This window comes from Corvus hawaiiensis, chromosome 4 (assembly GCF_020740725.1).
Source record: "Corvus hawaiiensis isolate bCorHaw1 chromosome 4, bCorHaw1.pri.cur, whole genome shotgun sequence".
In the NCBI taxonomy this organism is placed as follows: domain Eukaryota; kingdom Metazoa; phylum Chordata; class Aves; order Passeriformes; family Corvidae; genus Corvus; species Corvus hawaiiensis.
Window position 1 is genome coordinate 32,205,373 of NC_063216.1, and position 19,410 is coordinate 32,224,782.

Sequence of the window (19,410 nt, forward strand, 5' to 3'; positions counted from 1 at the left end):
GGGAGGCACCATGAAGACACATGAAAAATAGTGTAATTTTGCCCTAAATTACAGATCCTCACAGTCAGCTTTTTAAATAAGAACAGCTCTGTGTCTCCATCTCTGTGACACTCAGATGTCTCCCACTGCTACAGAATCAGAGCACTTTACAAGCTCTGTTTACTGCCATGATACTCAGGCTAGCCTATGATGCCAGCCACTGCTCATTCCTGGCCTGCAACAGCTTACCTGCACAGCTCTGGCAAGTTGTTCAGCTCTTCTGACCTTGGACACATAAAACACAGCAATCATGCTTTGTAAGGAGAAACTCAGTGGAGACCTAGTCCTTACCAAGGGTTTACTTTCATCCTTTCAAGGTATGGTTAAGAGACAAACTGAAGCACGTAACAGTACTAAGCATATTTATCCTCCCACATCTCTACAGGTCAGGAAATTCCACACCCCCAGTTTCTATGGCCTACCTACCATTACTGAATTGCTTCACAGCTTCAAAGAGTAGATCCAAGAACATCCGTATCTCTTCTGGCAGTGAGCCGGCCAGAAATCGCAGAACAATTGACATGCGAGTGCTCGCTGAAGACTTGCCCTGTGTTTTGCTCCCTGTTTTGTTTCTCATTCTGCCATAGAGAATTCTTCAAGAACCAAAAAGAGGTTGCATTAGCTTTCAGCAAGCCATCTGTTTTCCAGCATCTTATTCTGTAGGAGAAACTCCATTTAAAAATATTCTCTAGTGAAAGTTCTCCCTTCAGGGTCTCCACTGAACTACTTAGTGAAAGATCAGCTTAGTGAAAGATCAGCTTCTGCTACTACAATGGAAGCCCTGCTGGAAACTTCAGGTATAAAACTGGTTACCTGCAGGACAATTCACATCACTGCAAATAGCTGGCAATACTCAGTGAACTGAAACATCCTCACAGCTCTCTGTAATCCGTTGTAGAAACAACATGTACCAAATTGCTGTTTTTAAAGAAAACACCATTTACATAACACATTACATAAATGTGTTAATAAGGAAACCATACAGAATATCACAAACTAAGTCATCAAACTATACCATTAACCATGGGTTTATCTCAATTGTTTAAAATGAGAAGCAGCATTACATCTCAGCTCATGGTACTCTGCCGTGAAGCTTTTGAACTCACACTTCAGAACATACCTCATAAGAACAGGAATGAGATCTGGTCGATGCTCTCCTTTTACTACTGCGGTCTCCTCAGAAATACTGAAATGGACTATCTCTTCTTTAAAGCTCTTGTCCTCCAGTAGCCTTTGCAGGTTCTCCCTGAGAGTAATAAACATTATTTGAGGGCAGGTAGGGTTATAAAAATAGACAGATAGATACACAGATGCATCTATATTTAATTACCTACCTATCTATCCTTGCTGTATACAAAATATTAAAGTACTATTTTCTCACCCTCCTAAAAAAATTTTTTTTAAGAACCAGCAAGTTCAAGCTAATTATGTAGACAAGTAAGTCCTGGGCATATTCCAAATCGATTACTTTGCCACAAACTACAGTTTTGTGCTGTCACTTTCTTTGGTGGTTATAAACCATCAGTACAAAAGACATCTTTGAAAATGATGGAACTACTAACACTACTGACACTATTCTGGGACAGAATGGAAGTGTTGCTATTTTTCTCTAAACAAAAAAGAGACACTGATCAACTTCAAGACCTTATTTCCTGCCTTTTATGAAACATACAGCTGGCTACAATGAAACTTTACATATGTGTCTTCAACAAATACAGGACCCCAAATACAACTGACCCTGAAGCAAGCTTCTGATATGACAGCAGGCTCATTCACCGATGCTAAAACAGTATAAAAGCTTTTACCTGTATGGTAGTAGATGAGGATGCTTGTATGTCATTATACAATCAAGAGCTATTCTCTGAACATTCTGGTCTTGATGAGACAGTAACTGCAAATAACAAAAGAAAGAAAGAAAGTCCCTATCTAGGAGGCAGAAATGCTTACTGAAAATAGTGAAACAACCCAAAGACTACAAGCTCAAGCACGATTTGGACTAATTTATTCAAATGGAAACAGAATGTATGTGTTGCCAGTATAAAGCCAAGACGTACATGCACAACTGCCACTCATAAAAAGTGGGCATGGTTGCTGATAGTTCATATATACTTTTCCTTCCTATCTACATAGGATAGTCATAATATTTGCTTTTTCATATGTTTTTTTTGGACCACTATCAGTTTGTATTTATCATCAAAACCAGTTACCAGCTGTGTATCTAAGAAGACTGGATTAAAAAGCAGGCTACCCAAGCCATTTCAAGATAGCTGTATTTCTTTCCTGTGACAAACTAACTACCCGGAAGACTTGGTATGCAAAGTCTCACTGAGATTTGTCCTCTCTTGAAGATGACTCTTCATAACCTAGGCACCAAACAACACACAGCACCAAGACTATCTGAGTTAAAGAAGTGTTTGCATAATGCACTCAGGCACATGGTTTGATTCTTGGGGTGTCCTGTGCAGGACCAGGAATTGGACTCGATGATCCTGATGGGTCCCTTCCAACTCAGCATATTCTCATAAGATTCATTAGGACAGGGAAGAGAATTTAAGAAATACAGATCATTTCTCCAAGCAGCATCTTTATCAGTTCTTCAGTCTCCTACCAAACAGCACAGGCAAGTGCCATCTAAGGTCACTTTGCCATGATGTCCCTGTGCTAGATGGACACACCAGCTGTGACAATGCACATACTAAGACACAGAAATGCAAACGGTAAGTGATGAAGTAATCTTTCTTCTTGTGCCAGCCTGTTCTTCCCACAGTGATTTGACCTTTACATGACTGTCCAATATTTTGCTAAGAACATGGGGAAGCAAACACATGGATCAACTCTTTTTCTAAGCAATACTTTGAGACAGACTGAAACAGAGTGTCTATTAGGGGATGTCTACTAGAGATTCTCTAATTCAGGGACTAAGGAATGGAGCTTTCAACATCCACAGCCTCAGAAAACACAAACTGGGAACAGTGAGAGCAAACTCCAATGACCTGAAAAAATCCACCAACTGGGAACCAACACAACCCTATAAAATTAAAAAAATTAAAAAACAAAACCGTTTTAAGGATTGTAAGATAAAGACTTAGAATCCCTCTTCAAAGTCATACTTTTGACAATTCCTTCAGGGAAATCCCTCAAAAAAGAATCAAGCAAATTGAATATTCTTCAAGAAGAAATTCCTTTTTCTTTTTTGATGCTTGATGATCTCTTGTACATACTGACCATACTCTTAGTACACAAAACACTACATGACAAAGACAAATCTCCTTGGATCTTCCCCAAGCTCTGGGTTCTAAATCCTCTTCCAGATCCCGCAGGAAGTGGAACAGATTTCCTCTACAGCCACTCCTCCACCTTGCCAAAGACTACTACTTGTCTGCTGTCAGATCTGTTTGCATGTGCCACTCCTGGCAAACTAAGCCGGGTATCTTAAGCAGGTCTTTGCTAAAGGGGCTCATTTCAAGTGAAGTCTGTTAGAAAGTCCTCTCAAGGACAGCTCCTTTCTCAGCTATCACAGCCGAGTTCAGAAAATGACAGGTTTCTGCAGTATCAGACACTGCATTCAAATATGAAAGAGTTTATTTATTAGTAGCAATTCTAAAAGTAAGCAAATAGCCTTACCTGGGTATACAAGGCATTCAACTTAGGCTCCAGATACAATGCACGAGGATTTGAGAATTTTGAGAAAACTTGTAAGTGGGCTATTAGTTGCCTGTAAAACAAAACAATTATTTTTTAAAATGTCCAGGAGACAAACAAACAGGGAACTTTGATTAAAATTCATTAGCAAGGAAGAAAAAAAAGAACAACACAAGAAGATCGCAAGTCTTCAGCACTATTTCAGACACAGCAAGAGGTGTCCTGTTCCCTCTCCTAAACAGCTCCTTCCAGCTGTCACTTCACTGCACAGAGAATGCCCTTTCTTCAGTATCCCTGAGTAGGCTCAGTTTTTTTCATGAGAAAGGAGTACAGTCAGGATGCTGCTTACTTCTCTCTGCCAGCTCAGCCTGGAACACCAAAATTCTGTATTTATCTCTCTGTTTATTCACTTGTCCATAAATGGTGCCCATGTTGCTCCTACCAGTGTGAAGGGCTGTATAAGTGGTAGTGTCACATCTGCCCCATCTGCTCTTCGCGGGAAGGGACACAGAAGACCAGGATAAGGAAGGCAGAGATCTCCTCTACCATGTGTGCTGTGGAACTGGTAGATGCTGTCCTCATTCAGCTGTTCCCCCTGCTAATTTACACTGAACTCTTGAGCTGGGCCATCCTCCTCCGTGGCTGGGCACAGTCAAGGGACGAGTACAACGCCTTCCAAGAACCCCACAGGGAGCTCGGGGCAGGTGCGTGTCCTCCCTGCCTCAGAGCCAGGCCTCCTGGGACACAGGTGCAGCCCCACGAGGGAGTCCTCCCTGGCACAGGCCTGACTCAGGGAAGGGAGGTCACTCCACAACTCATTAACACGCCCCTGGTAAATCTTTTATATCTTTGTTACGGCTACCAGGAGCTAATGTTTCCACTTCACTGCATGGATGTTTTGAGATGGAGGTTGGGAAAAATACAAAATATCTTGGACTGTCACTGTATTTTAATTGCTGATAATTTGCACATACAAGCCAGAATCTGGGAAAAAAATGAAAAAGCCGTAGGACACTTGGGATGAAATGACACTTTAGGTCACATATCAAATACTTGTCTTGTTCCAACATACAAGGTGACACTTTGAAGTTCTCTGTCATTACAAGGGCCATACTTTGCGAAAGTGTCAGAATAGAAATCTTTGTGATGTATTTGTAAGGGATATTTGACAGAGACCATCACTGGGGAGAATTCATACAAAGAGCCGCTTTCTCCATGTATTCAGTACTGCAATAATGACATTACAGCAACATGCAGCTTCAATCTACTAAATAAAAACCTTGGTCCCTAAGAAGATAAGATTTATAAACGGGCAGGAAATGGCAGAATCCCAATATTAGAATACCTAAACAAATAGTCTCATTTTTTGAAGTGTTTGGCAATGCCCACAGTTTTCAAAGACTAACAGACATACACAGAGAAGCCAGGGAATTCAAGTACAAGAGTCTCTGAAAATTTCAGAATGGCTCCACAATACTACACATTTTTTGCTTCAAGTAAACACACCACAGACTGGTCAGCAGGTAATGAGATGTTGATAAAACTTGGGCAGTGTATTTGGATTTTTAGTACTGTGCAGGCAGAACTTCTGACTTGTAATCCACTGAGAAATGATGAAGCTCAAGCAAAAGAAGAAAAAATAATATATATAAAACACAGCTTATATATCAAAGTGAGCTGCTGAATCTGCCTTTCCATGAAAGCACAAGCAAAAGGGAAAGCTAAAAATACTTACTTAGCAGCAGCTCTTCTTGTTTTCTTTTTTGGTAGTCCTACACTAATTGGTTCCCCTTCTTCCTTTTCTTCCTCCTCCTCCTCCTCTTCCTCCATAGCAACATCATTCACCTCTTCAGCAGGCATTTGTTTTGCTGCTATGGTAACACTAGTTTTCCTTCTGAGATCCTGAGATGGAGCCACTAGGGAATCTGCTGGGTAGTACTCATTTCTGTGTTTAAAAAAAGAAGGAAGGAATTAAGAAAATTAAGAATTTTTCAAGGTTCCAGGGCAACAACAACTAAAAACCTCACCATTCTTATTATAACATCTACCCCATGTCCATCATACTGTCTGATATGTGCACACATACATGAGCACACCACTGCTCTCCCCTCAGGGGCAGGAATTTGAATCAGCCTCTGCCAAAATCAGTATTTTCCCCACCTTGGGGGAAAACACTTTGGTATTCTGGGATTCCAAATTAAAACATATTTTCATTAAGGAAAAGAGGAACTTTATTTCCACCGAAATCACTCCGTAACTGAGTAATGAGGCTGTGACAATGGCAAGTCAATGAACAAGAGACTGAGCAGCAGAGACCTACTGTAAATTTCATTTCAGCCTGCTTAGTTTCTAACACAATCCACATTCCAATTAAAAGGTTATTTTAACTGGAAACAGACATGTCATCAGCCAATGCATGCAAGAAATAAAGTCTCTAATGGGATAGCCAATCTTAAAGCTCAGCAACACATTGAAAGCTGTGTCCTCTCAACTGAAAAATCTTACTTACCGAATGAATCTCAAAAGAAGTGGGGAAAGTTCCCTTGACCGAGGCTCCACTCTGTCTGGAAACTTATCCAGTGCTTTCCACAGTAGGAAACGGTAATTTGTGTGGTCCAGCCGTTCACTGCAATCTGTTCTACTCCTCAGCTGCTCCAGAAAGACAGTCCCCACCTGTCCTTCTGGTATCTTCTCACTTTCTGTTTCAGCAGTGCTCTCCTCCTGTTCATCTAGTTCACTTTGTAGCTCCATTTCTACAGAAGAGATAAGAAAATCTTTTCAGGTTACTTCATAATTACCAGTAGCAAGGAATCCATCCCCCATTACAAAAGTAATACATTTGGTGACATGCACCTGTTTAGACACAGCTGTATTTAACACTGACCTGAAAGACACACATTGCTTAGAAAGCGTTCTAGGATGCCTTGCAACCCTGGCACATGTCAACTGGGCTCAGTTCCCTTGAATAACAGGGAAGTTCCCAAACGGCTGCACACTCCTGACTCTGTCTTGAAATACTAGGTTCCTTATGCCCATAGGTAAACCCCAAGAGCACACACAACAAGGACTGTCTGCAGAAATTCCACCGAATCCATGGAGTAGGAAGATGGTTTGCACCATTATACAGGTTCTGTCACTGTTCCTGACCACTCTGAGCAGTGCCAGCCTTAAGCGAAGATGAAGCTGCTGCATGGTTCCCACAACCTGCAACTCCCTCCTGTAATGCAGCTGGCCTTTTCCATCCGGTGTTTAGGACAGGAGACATAGCTTCCTCCCAAGCCTCTCCATGCCTGCCCTGGACATGACAGCAGTACTGGTTCTGAATTCCCCCATCGCACACAGATTTGGGGCACATGAAAAACAGTCACATAATTTACTATTAGCTGAGTTACTATGATAACCATGCTCAGGAGAGGTGACTTACCAGCATAGGTAGCAGCCCTCTCCAAATGTTCATACAGGACCTTCCAGAACTGTTTATTCTCCATTTCCTTTGCATGAGAACTAACAAAGCATAATACAGCATGAAATTAAAAGGAAGATAAGAAAAGGCAAGCGTCACTCAGCTACTTAACAACTAACACAATCAAAGGCTTTGATCACTGCTTTCATGTGGCTGTCCGGAGGCAGGACATCTGCACAATACAGCTGTAGCACTTCCTTGCCTTTTCTCACAGATCCCAAATGTCAACTGTTATTAAAATAATCTGGTTGTATCCCAAGACTTCAAATGGACTCAAATTGAGTAAAAATGTTCTCAAGCTTTCTACCGATTTCTGTACAGCAAATCATACAGAATCAAAGGCAGAATTACCATGGACATATCTTTTGAAGAGCTGGTTTAATTTTTTTTTAATTAATTCACTGCTTGGAACAGGAAAATCCCATCCTTTTTAATCGTACAACAGAGGGGAAAAAAAAAGAAGACGAAGTCATGCTGAAAGAAGTCACTTATTTTTTCACCATGGTAAGACTTCCCTACTCTTTAGTAGGATTTAGAGGTTTTTTCAGTAAGGACAGAGAAGTTGGCAGATGGAAAGACTGAGAGAAAGTTCTTGTTCCTTTAACCATTTGTAAAACACAAATCAAATCCTGCTACCTCTGACTAAAAGCTCTGATGCAATTTGACTGTATTTGTTCCCTTGAAAGTAAGAAAAATCAGGAACTAAGTTAAAGAGTTGAGATTTGAGAGTTCAAATTAATTTGAGAAGATTTCACACATGTTCTCATGCACAAATCTCTCCAAATTGGACATTTTTTACCTCAGCTTTTGTGCACAGAGGAATGAGAGGAATGTCCCGTGAGACAACCACAGACTGCAGCATCAAACTGCATATACTCACGTTATGAGTTCAGTTACAGGATCCCAGAGAGGGCTGAAGTTAACATAAAGCATTCCCAGTAAATACCGAAGAGGCACCTAGAATGACATACAACACCATCTTGTTGAGATGCAAACAACAGTAGTTAGAGACCAACCAAGCTCCTCTAACCTTTCTTCCTCTCAAAGAGGAAACTTTGATCAAAGAAGTTCTCTGGAGTGCTACAAGTGATGAAGGAAGTCACACACATCATCATTCCTTGTCTCATAGCTTCATGAGGAAATCCGAAATCCATTTACTGTAAGCTGCACTGAGATCTCATAACTATACCAAAATAATGTAAACATGGAAAAACCAGTTCAGCACAGATGATTTGGGCTGTCTGTCTTTCTCTCCAACTTCAGTGCTGCCACAGCAGCATTAGGGACCTCAGAAAGAAGAAAGTTTGCCCACAGAAGTATTCACTGCACTAGGCCTAAAAGCATGTCCTCTGGACTGGCTCCTTGCTGAGGTACATGGAGAAGGGATGACCTACAATCCTTCCTCATGGAGCTGAGGCTCCCTTTAGCTCAGCAACGGAGGAGATTCAACAGGTCACAGGCATGAAAGATTTTCGTGCTGAAGCAAGACCCAGAAGTGAGGTCACCAATGGCCAGCGGGAGTCCTACCAATGTTCAACCACACTGAGGACATGGCAAGGTCATGATTTTAAATTTGCTCACAACTCTGGAATCATTTGCCTGGAATGCTTCTCCCTGGAATCATTTGCCATCCTTTCCATGACATCAAACCCAAATTAATCTGACTGTGGGCCATTTATCTAGATACCACTGTTGTTCCACTCAACGCAGTACTCCTGAGGACAATGGGATCTGTGATCCCTACTAACAATTAAGTTTTCTAAAACCTAATCTGGGGGTTAACTGATTTTTTGATGCACTCTCATTAAAAACTCTGCAATCCATGTGATGGAATAAGAACATTCTCTTGGAATAAAGGAATGTGACAACTGCTTTTTGACAATAAATCCTTACCTCCTGCAAAGATCCACTTGGTATTGCAGGCTGCACTATGTCACATCTTAGTTTCCTCAAATGGAGAAGTTTCTCTCTGTAATCATTCACTGTTGCTGGCACAAGTTCTGCTTGGAGCAATATGGCAAATACTGGCTGGAATTCCCCTGTGCCTTCACCCTGAACAAGCAAGTGACATGAATTGTCAGAGTACCTTTATCTCATTGAAAAGTACTTCAACAAAAGTATACAGACTCACAGCCATTCTGGACTAAAGAACAAAGTCAAGGGACTTGCTCTGGTTTCCATCATTTAGGCACACATCTGAAAACACCAGGAGGCAGGGGGACAAAGAAATAAAAGCAGAATGTGAAAGCACAAAAGCAGAGGACTACCTCTACCAGATACATTTTGTTTCTGCAAAGTGAAAAACAGTTCACACAGAACATGGAACACAGATAGCGCTTTGAAACGTTAAATGAAAAGTTTTGGCCCTACCTCAATCTGCGTAGAAGGTGGATTATCAAAATGGTTTAGAATTCGAACAGTCAACAGCCGGACCTATTCCAAGCAGAAGTGTATGTCAGAAGCATGCAGGCAATACATACTGACATGTATACACCTACGGAGAGGTTAATGTCTGCTACAGGAGACTGATTTCACCAGGTTCATCTTAGAGCTGAGAAACAGAGGAACTCCCGCAGTCTAGAAGGCAATTAGAAGTGAATGCATTATGCTCCTGCCCTGATTTACCTCTAGGGAAGAGGCAAGGCTGACAGGGCTAACAGTTAATCTCTGTTAACTCATGCCCCAGTGACACAGGTCTAAGCAGACACTATGGAAATAATAGCTTTACACAGTCTCATGCTTCTCCTTTCAGACTTTATTATTTATCTATGTTTACTTACATTTTATTGTTAAAATACAAATTACTTTGCAGGTGCTCAAAAGAGCAGATTACCTTGGAAACACCAGTGGAAATATTAGGATGCAACTTCTCAAACAAGTCCATTAGGTTCCCTTGGGAAAGGGGTTCCTGGCAGCCACACAATGCCAGCCTCGTGTAATAGAGATCAGCCAACAGCAGCGCAGAGGGGTCTGAAGGGAAAGTGCTAAAACAATGGATTATTTTATTAGCATACAGAAAGCGCTGCAACAAGACTGGTATTTGAAAATAAGGCAGTAGTGATAACTACAACATTAAGGGAAAATTCCACTATTTCAGACTCTGCTTGCACCAGCAGACCAGTGAAGTCAGACTTCACCAGAACATGGCTTGCAGCTGCAAAACCCATGACAGCCCAAGAGGCATGAGATTCCTCCTTTGTATTAATCAGGCTTGTCAAACTGGGACTTGCATGCTGGACCCACATACACACAGCTGCAGAAAATAAACCCGCATAGGTCACACAAGGGCTTCTGCTACTGCCCAGGTGTTCTGTCACTGATCAACTCCAACAGAAAAGAAATAATCCAGGCCTAGGTGAGATCCCAGGAATCCTGCCTGTTCACAGAGAAACCTCCTTCTGCTACCTTACATCCCTTGCTCCGAGCAGGTTTCACATCCCCAGCCCAGAGCAGGCAGTAAAGCATTAGGCTAAAGCTCACTGCCAATAATTCCTGCCTGATCTGGGCAAGCTGTTTGATCTCCATCATGGCTCAGACATGGTCACCATAACTTCCTAAATGAACAGGATATTTTGAAGCTCAAGCCACCAAAGACTTGGAGATGCTAGAGAGAGATTAATGGTCTCCTTAAATCCCTCCAGACAGCCAGTTTTCTGTGCTAATTATAAGTAAAATTGAGTCAAAATAAATAAAATGGAGTATACAAAATCTCCTCCCATTGTGAAGCAAGCACAAACACGCATAGGTAAGGACATAGTCGAATCCCAACACCGCCAGCAAACTCAGGCTTTTGACATAGCTCAGAAAGTGCTGTTCCTGTCTCTTTTATCATAATGTAACACAGAATTACTAAGCATAGCATTCCAAAGTAAAACTAGAACCAGTGTAGCACTGCAATGCAAAACTAGAGCCACCTTATTTGACACACTACCCTGCAGCTGTCTAAGAAAGCACGAGTTTGCAGAGAAAATGTCATTGAACAGGAACTACATCTACCTGGTTCTCCTAACACAGTGTCTAGAACTTTGTTCCATTCCATAACCACAATACTGAAGCAATGCACCAGCATAACAGAATGGGCAGCACACAAGCATTTAACCAGCTCCTACATAAAGGCAAAGTCATCTCTTTCTCTACCAAGGAAAACCATAAAGCACCACAGAACCGGCACAGTTTACTTACATCACCAAGCTCTTGACACGCTCCACAGGTAACAAATGGAGTACTTCAGCAGACTCCACCAAACTAAGTAGAGTACTTACAGCTTGGCAGGCCACAAACAGGCTTCCTGGAGCAGAGAAAGAACAAGAACATCTTGTAAATTTACTCAGCTCTCAGTGACTTGTGCTTGTATGGTGCTTGCCCATCCTGAAAAGGCTGGAGTCAGAGAAATAAGGTAGCATATAGATCCCAGAACTAGCATGTGTACTTTTTAACCATACCACATAATCATAACACATAAAAGAAATGCTTCTCTAGCTATCAAAATAAGTGCCTCCTCCAGCAAGCCAGCATTGAAAGCTGTGACAGCTCCCAGTTTGCATGTTTCCATCACATCCACATGTGCAGAAAGCAAGGATCTGGAGTTAAGCACTGTGGCAGGAGTCTCAGACAGCACTCTGCTAAAAAGGAAGAAATGATGCCAAATTGGTATGAATGAGTATTCATAGACTGAGTATTTATTAGTGAATGGCAGGTGGGTTTGCTGAATGCTGCCTCCTTCCTAAACCTCTCAGACTCCTTTAGGGATGGTTTCCCAGAAGCACAGGATAGCCAAAGCCCTGCCAGGCAAGAAAGGGCAATTCCTTTCCTTTCACACTGCTAAGTCAGCAAAGAGGTTGCTTTAAAAAAAAAAAAAAAAAAAAATCCCTTCCTTCATCTCTTCCCAGGCAGAAAAAATACTGTTCCTAAACCAGGCAAATTAAAGAAAGTTTTTAAAAGATATAACTGTCTTACATGCTGCCAATGGAAAAGAAGGGGAAGTGAGCATTCATTTCCAATTTATTCTTCTGAAAACATTCCTCTATTCTAAGTTGCTTAATTCCCCAGGTGTGTGCCAGATCCTGCTAACCATTAACCTTTATAAGGAGCTCCTCAAAGAGAGAAGAAACATCAGGTAATGACAGGAGGAAACTTTCTGCATCTCAAGTGTAAGGACAGTTCCCAAATTGCAATCTGCATGCCCTTTGGTAGCAGTGTGCCCATGCTGAACAAAGATAGCAGCTTCTACCTCACTAGAGACACACCTGTGTGATTAATAAGGGGAGCACTTCCATACTGGCCCTGAAGAGCTGCCAGCAATAACTTGCTGTTGCTCTGTCCCAGTTTTCAAGCCAGTGCTCTGCACTCCACAGCAACCAGAACACCAAAAGCACCCAGTTCTGGAACTTGCACTTTGCCTCAGGGCTCAGAGGCCAGGCAGGTCAAATGTAGCACAGGACTGGGAGCCTTGCACAGGCAGTGAGAGAAGACTGGAGTCCTAGCTGAAGGTGAAAGAATTGCAGAAATCGTGGTGGAAAGAATGCCAGAGGATTAAAAAAAGCATCCAGGAACCCTAGTCTGGGAGAAGGTTGAAGAAAACTAAGCAAGTAAGTGAAAGATGGGACAATAGGAGGCATGAGTACAGGACTGAGGCTGCATTTGTTTTCTTTTCCCTTATTGACAAAGGAAGAAACAGCAATGTGCCTCTGGCATGCACACAGAGCTTGTGCAGAGCTGCTACTACTGCCAGCTGAGACCCAAGAAATTTTAGATACTCCTTTTTTAGGCTAAGTACATTGCCAATAAAACAGTAATGACAGCATGAAAAACCTGCAAATATGATAAAAGAAAGACCTAAATCAAAAAGGGCTATGCTTGACAAAGCTTCTCTAAAGAAGAAAAAGCAACAGAGCTGATTGGCAAATACATTTAGGAATATTAACAAAGGTATTATAAATGGAAAATGACAAACAGCCCTTAAAAACAAAGGAACGATGAACACTCAACCTGGGGCATTCCATAACTTGTTTATAGTTTGTTACAGGTCCAGACACTTTCCACCCCCCTGAGTAACAACTGCCCTGCTCTGTGCAAGCTCAGTTAATTTTTTTTTTTACTGTCCAGAGAGGGAAGACAACCAGGAAAAGATGAGAAAAAAGATGCAGCATTTTAGAATCAGTGGTGTCATTTGGGTCAGAGATGGTGTGCTGGTTTTGGCTGGGATAGAGGCAATTTTCTTCATAGTAGCTAGTAAGGAGCTCTGTTTTGGATTTGTGCTGAAAACTGTTGATAACAGAAGGATGCTTCTGTTACTGCTGAACTGTTACTCACACAGCACCAAGGCCTTTCCTGCTCCTTTCCTGCTTCTCACCCTACTCCACCAGTGGGGAGGCTGGGGGTACACGAGGCCTTGGGAGGGGTGTTGTCATTTAACCCCAGCCAGCCACCAAACCCCCTACAGTCACTTGCTCACTCCCCCACCAGCAGGATCAGGGAGAGAATCAGAAGGGTAAAAGCTAGAAAACTTGTGGGTTGAGAGAAAGCAAAAAAGCCATGCACACAAGCAAAACAGAACCAGGACCTGCTTCCCATGGGCAGGCAGGTGTTCATAAATCTCCAGGAAAGCAGGGCCCCATCACATGTAGTGGTGACTTGGGAAGATAAATGCCATCACTTCAACATCCCCTCCCTTACCCCTTCTTCCCCACACTTTATATACTGAGCATGGTGTGATATGGTCTGGAATATCCCTTTGGTCAGTTGGGGTCACCTGTCCTCACTATGCTTTCTCCCAGCCTGCCGTGCACCCTTAGCCTCCTTGCCAGTGTGGCAGCATGAAAAGCAGAAAAGGCCTTGGCTCTGTGCGAGCTGCTCAGCAGTAACAAAACATCACTGTGTTACCAACCCTGTGTTCAGCACAAACCCAGAACACAGCCCCATACCAGCCACTGTGATGAAAACTAACTCTACCCTAGCCAACACCAGGGGAACACAGCTGGGACAGCAGACCAAAGAGATATCCCCTGTCATATGGCACCATGCTCAGCATGTAACACGTGGGGAAGAAGGCATGGCATTTGTCTGCCCAAGTAACTGAGTGATGGAGCCCTGCTTTCCTGGGGATAGCTGGACATGTGCCTGCCCTTGGGAAGCGGCAAATTAATTCCTTGTTTTGCTTCACTCGCATGCATGGCTTTTGCTTTACCTGTTAACCTGTCTTTATCTCAGCCCACGAGCTTTCTCACTTTTAGCCTTCTGATGCTCTCCCCTCATCCCTGCTGAATAAGCAAGCAGCTGTGCGGAGCTTAGTCGCTGGCTGAGGTTAAGATACAGCAGTCCTTTCTGGCACCCAACATGTGGCTTCCAAGGTTAGAGATAATGACAGATTTGATTGCAATGTGCTAGATTGAGCCCTGATTGATAGCAGTTACTGCTGTTTAGCTATTAATTGGCAAGTTTCTGTGCTTGCCATAGGGCTTGCTTGTCTTACTGCATTATTAGCAGCCACTAATCATTAGTGACTGCTCTTTGCTTTCACAGCTGTAGTGCTGTGCTGCTTATCACCCTCCTCTGCTGTACCTGGGAACATTTTGATAACAGCCATGGCAATGCACGCAGGTGGGCAGGTGGCCAGGGCAGTGCTGCTGGTTTTGTTCTGCAGTACCACACAGGCTGGAACTCCAGTGTGAACTTGAGTCAATTGGACTGTGAGCTGTGGACGAATCCACACAGAAGGACACCCCAAAGCATCTGTGGCCATGGTTAAGTCCATGCCAAAGCAAGTCTATCTGAAAGCATCTGTGGCTTTAGTTATGTCTGTGCTGCAGCAGGTGTACCTCTGAAGGAATTGCGACCCAAGGGTAAGTTCACGCTGGAGAAAGTACTTCTGAAGCATCTGTGCCTGTGAGTAAGTCCATGCTGAAGAAGGTACACCTTCAAGCCTCATCGGCTGGGGATGAGATCATGCTGGAGCACCTCAAAGTGTGTGGCCACAGATAAGCCCATGGCAGAGGAGGTACACTCCTGAGGGAAAGCAGCCATGGTAATGCCACAGTTGGAGTGGGATACCTCTGAAGGCATTGTGGCTCATGGGTAAGGCTGTCTTGGAACAGGTGCACCCCAAAGCACCTGTGGTGATGGATAAGTCTACACCACAGTGGGTATACCCCAGGAGAAACTGAGACTCATAGGTAAGATTCCACTTGGAGCAACTACTCCCCTAACGAGGATGCAGTCTGTGGATAAATCCAAACCCAAGCAAGGGGAGGAGTTTATTGCAATGTTAAGCCCTGTGGCCTGGCCCAAAGGGACTGGGGTGGAGACTACAATGCATATAACTTTAAATTGCTGTAACTTGTGGTTTAAGTTGCATGTTGTAGGAATTACTGTAGCAGGAATGATCCAAACCAGTGGAGGACAAGCTTTAAAAGAAGCAGTGCAAGTGCAGCAGTGAACCAACATGAGCTGACTTTGGTGGCAAACAATTCCACACAAGACACCAACTCTCCTGTCCTGAGTGACCACTATAACAGACGGAGCCCAAATTCATGGATTAAATGAACTCAGTGGATATTTCATGAACATTTTACAGGGGTGGTCCACAGACCAAGGGAATGATTATCAAAGGATGGGAGGGGAAGGCGTGGATAATGAGATTGTATTGGATAGCGTGGTACCCAAGCATGACGTAAATGGTATTGAATAACAGGCAGAGAATGTGCTGGTCTTGGCTGGAATAGAGCTGATTTTCTGCATAGTAGCTGGTATGAGGCTCTGGCTTGGATTTGTGCTGAAAATGGTGTTGACAACAGAAGGATGTTTTTCTTATCAGTATGCAGCACTCACAAAGCATCAAGGCCTTCTCTGTTTTTCACACCAGTGAGTGGGCTGGGGGTGCACAAGGAGCTGGGAGGGAACACATCCAGGACAGCTGACCCCAACTGACCAAAGGGATATTCCAGACCATATGGTCATGCTCCGCAGATAAAGTGGGGAACGTTCAGAGTGATGGTGTTTGTCTTCCCAAGTAGCCACTACAAACGGCAAAGCCCTACTCTCCTGGAGATTTCCTGCCACCCATTGGAAGTGGTAAATGAATTCCTCGTTTTGCTTTGCTTCTATGTGTGGCTTTTGCTTTACTTATTAAGCTGCCTTCATCTCAGTCCACAAACTTTCTCACTTTTACTATTCCAATTCTCTGCCCCATCCCACTGGGCAAGTATGAGCAGGTGAGCAGCTGCGTGGGGCTTAGCTGCCAGCTGGGGTTAAACCACACGTCTTTTTGGCACCCAACACAGAGCTCAAAGGGTTCAAGATAATGACATGTGACTGGAGCGTGCTGAATTGAGTTTATAGTTGTTATCGATGTGTAGCTATTAACTGACAGATGGCAACATCCTAAACTTTGCACTATAGATTTGAATTGGAACTTGTGAGTCAATAGTCTCTCCTTCACTTGACAGCTTCAGCCTGGATTTGGTTTAGATAGATTTCCTTCCTCTTTTTTTCTCACTTTCTTCTTTTCCTTCCCAATTACCTCTGTCTTCCACTATGCAGGACATCTGTCACCCCATCATTATTACGAACAGCAAATGCAGAATTGTTTCCCAAGGTTGTTTCCTCCCAAGCTTTGCTCTTCTTAGTCAAGCTGGTAAATAATTTTGGATACAATGCTACCACTATTCATTTTCATGCTCTGTGTAATCAGAAAAACTGCTTTTATTTTTTTATATATCAACAAAAAGCAAACAAACAGGAAGTAACTGTAACTGACCTTTGCAGAGGCTTCCTTTGTCAATGGCTGTGAAGAGAGAGTCTATAAAACTTGTCACACGAGGCAGAATGTGGTCTTTGTTCATTGGTCTGTCCAAAATAAATGGGAAGACTTTTATTTCTGTTACACTGACACCTACATATGAAAGCTTTCTATCACATTTATCTCTATTAAATTACAGGTAGCTCATTCCAAGTTTGAAACCAGCATCGAAACGTTTTTGCTATTTCTGAGTCACAATTTAAGTTGTAGCATTCTCTGCATCTTGTCTCCAACTAGTCCTTCAATAATTACTGAAAAAACACTGTTGAGAGAGGACAGTGCTTAAAACACACAAACTGAAATGAGGCAAGAACATCTCTATATACTAAAGTGCCAAATTTAGTGAGTAGGCAATCAAGAAACTCTTCCTGTCTTTACCGTTGACTCATGGTAGTTCCATGCAACACTTGTTTTTGACTTCTAACCCCAGATTCCTGAGCCTAGCCACAAGCAATTATTGTCCTTTCCTTAGTAAAGTGATTTCCTACAGAAAGAGAACTAGCAGACAGTAAGAAAGTAGACAGTATTACAGAAATACATGACAATAATACCTTAGAATATCCCTTACCTAATATGTGGCAGTACAACCAAGGCAACCCAAGACTGTGAAAGGTCAGTGATGTCTTCCTTCTCTGGTAAATGAATTAAAGACAGTACATGATCCAACACTGGTACTTCTGCCTTTTCTCCTCTTCTTTTACTTGTTTGTTGCCTTGTATTAGAGCTAAAAATAAACCCAAACGTTTTAGTAATCCACCACTGCATATCAGAGATTGTTCCTTTTGCTCCTATGATATTCAAAATTATGTTGTCTACTTCTAGCAAAAAGGACTTGCACAACACAAGGGATTTTTTCCTTCTCTATGTCCTCTACAGCACAAAATATCATCTAGTCATGCTGAAGAGTACAAAGCACGGACCACGAGAAATGTCAGGTCTTTATTTCAAGTTCAAATAATATTTCTAAAAGAAAAGACAATAGTTCTCAGTTGGACACCCTTACAACTAGGACATACAGAGTCTAGGAGCACCGGAGAGTCATCTCTATGACTGCTGTTATTAATCATGATAATGTTGACATAGATGGATGACAGAAAACAGTCAGTGAGGTAAAAGTTTTGGGACTTAAATGGACTCACAAGGTGAGCCCAAATCAACAAGCCTATTTGCAGGCAGAAGGGGCTGACACCATACTGGAACATATGAACAGGAGTCCTTCACACTCTGTGTGCAGCAACCCTTCCATTCCACCCAGTGCTTGCAAGATCACAGTCAGAAGACTGCATGGGCTTCACCCTTCAAGAAATACAGAAGATAATAGAAAGCCAACAGTAAGAATCATTAGAGGCTCAAAAAAAAAAATTATGAGATAAACCTCAAAGAATTAGGATTGTTGGTGCAGAGAAAGAAGATCTCAGACACATCTGATGATGAAAGCCTGCTATTTGCAAAAGCTTGATGCAAAGAGTAAGAAATATTCTGCTCTTTATGTTTCCAGCAGATAAGATAAGCAGCAAGGGACTTAAACTGCCGTAAAGAAGGTTTAAGTTATACACTGAGGACTGGGGAAAAAATCCCTAACAACCCAACAAAAAACCCAAAATCCAAAAAGCCCAAATAAATCAAAAACCACCTGTTAACCATAAAGATATCAAAGTACTGGCAGAGACTGCCAGAGGCAGCTCAGAAATCTCCAAAACTGGACTCTTTAGTAACTAGATAGGAGATGGGGTATGCAACTCTTGAGATGCCTCCTGGCTGTAATTTATACCACTGACATTGCAAGAGCACAAGAAAGTCCAACTAGGACCAAGGTCCTCGCAGCTGTGTACTCCAAACCATGGAAAAAACAGAGAGACCAAGAAACAAAGGAAATAAGGGAAGAAAACCAAATTTAATCATTTTGACTCAACCTTCTGTTCCTCAGTGCTTCTACTCTTATTTAATAAAAATAGGAAAAACCCACACAGAGTAGACTGCTTTAAGAAAAGATAAAAGCTTACATAAAAGGCAATACAAAGTCAGAAGTTTCGAATTAGCTGAGTTAGAATTACTAGAAAAATCACTATCATTAGATTAGCAATGGTCATTCTGTGCTGCAGTGGTTGCCCCTAATTTTTCCAAAGAGGCTCGGGGAAAAGCAACCACTCCATTGCAACCAAGCTAGTTTTGCAACTAAAAGCAGTCAAGCTGTGCCAGCACAGTGCTGCTTCTGGGTTAATTATATGTCCTTTGGTATCCAGCTGTGCTCTATGGCAAGACTACAGTACTGCTGCCAAGAAAGCTCCTGGACAAGACATATGCATACAGGGAAAAAAGCTGGGGCACAGGCAGGAGGTCAGTAACGATGAGAACCTGAACTGCTGCACTCACTACAAAGATTAACTGCCAAGGGATGCAGTTTGCATGATGGTGTAACAGATCCTCATCGTACACACACCACAACACTGCTCATATCAGTGATCACCTT

General features: G+C 42.5%; 1 protein-coding gene across 1 annotated transcript in view; it reads right to left on the reverse strand.

The window, feature by feature from the left end:
- The window catches only part of UTP20 (UTP20 small subunit processome component), a 64,397-nt gene that overhangs the window by 34,267 nt on the left and 10,720 nt on the right, over positions 1-19,410 (reverse strand). Inside the window, exons 13-26 of the mRNA XM_048300667.1 lie at positions 17,509-17,664; positions 16,899-16,987; positions 11,327-11,432; positions 9,978-10,128; positions 9,515-9,577; positions 9,038-9,196; positions 8,025-8,101; positions 7,106-7,185; positions 6,191-6,434; positions 5,417-5,626; positions 3,664-3,754; positions 1,845-1,930; positions 1,160-1,285; positions 466-632 (exon numbers count right to left, since the gene is read on the reverse strand). Coding sequence (XP_048156624.1) covers positions 466-632; positions 1,160-1,285; positions 1,845-1,930; positions 3,664-3,754; positions 5,417-5,626; positions 6,191-6,434; positions 7,106-7,185; positions 8,025-8,101; positions 9,038-9,196; positions 9,515-9,577; positions 9,978-10,128; positions 11,327-11,432; positions 16,899-16,987; positions 17,509-17,664 — 1,805 coding nt within the window. The remainder of the gene's footprint in view (positions 1-465; positions 633-1,159; positions 1,286-1,844; positions 1,931-3,663; positions 3,755-5,416; positions 5,627-6,190; positions 6,435-7,105; positions 7,186-8,024; positions 8,102-9,037; positions 9,197-9,514; positions 9,578-9,977; positions 10,129-11,326; positions 11,433-16,898; positions 16,988-17,508; positions 17,665-19,410) is intronic.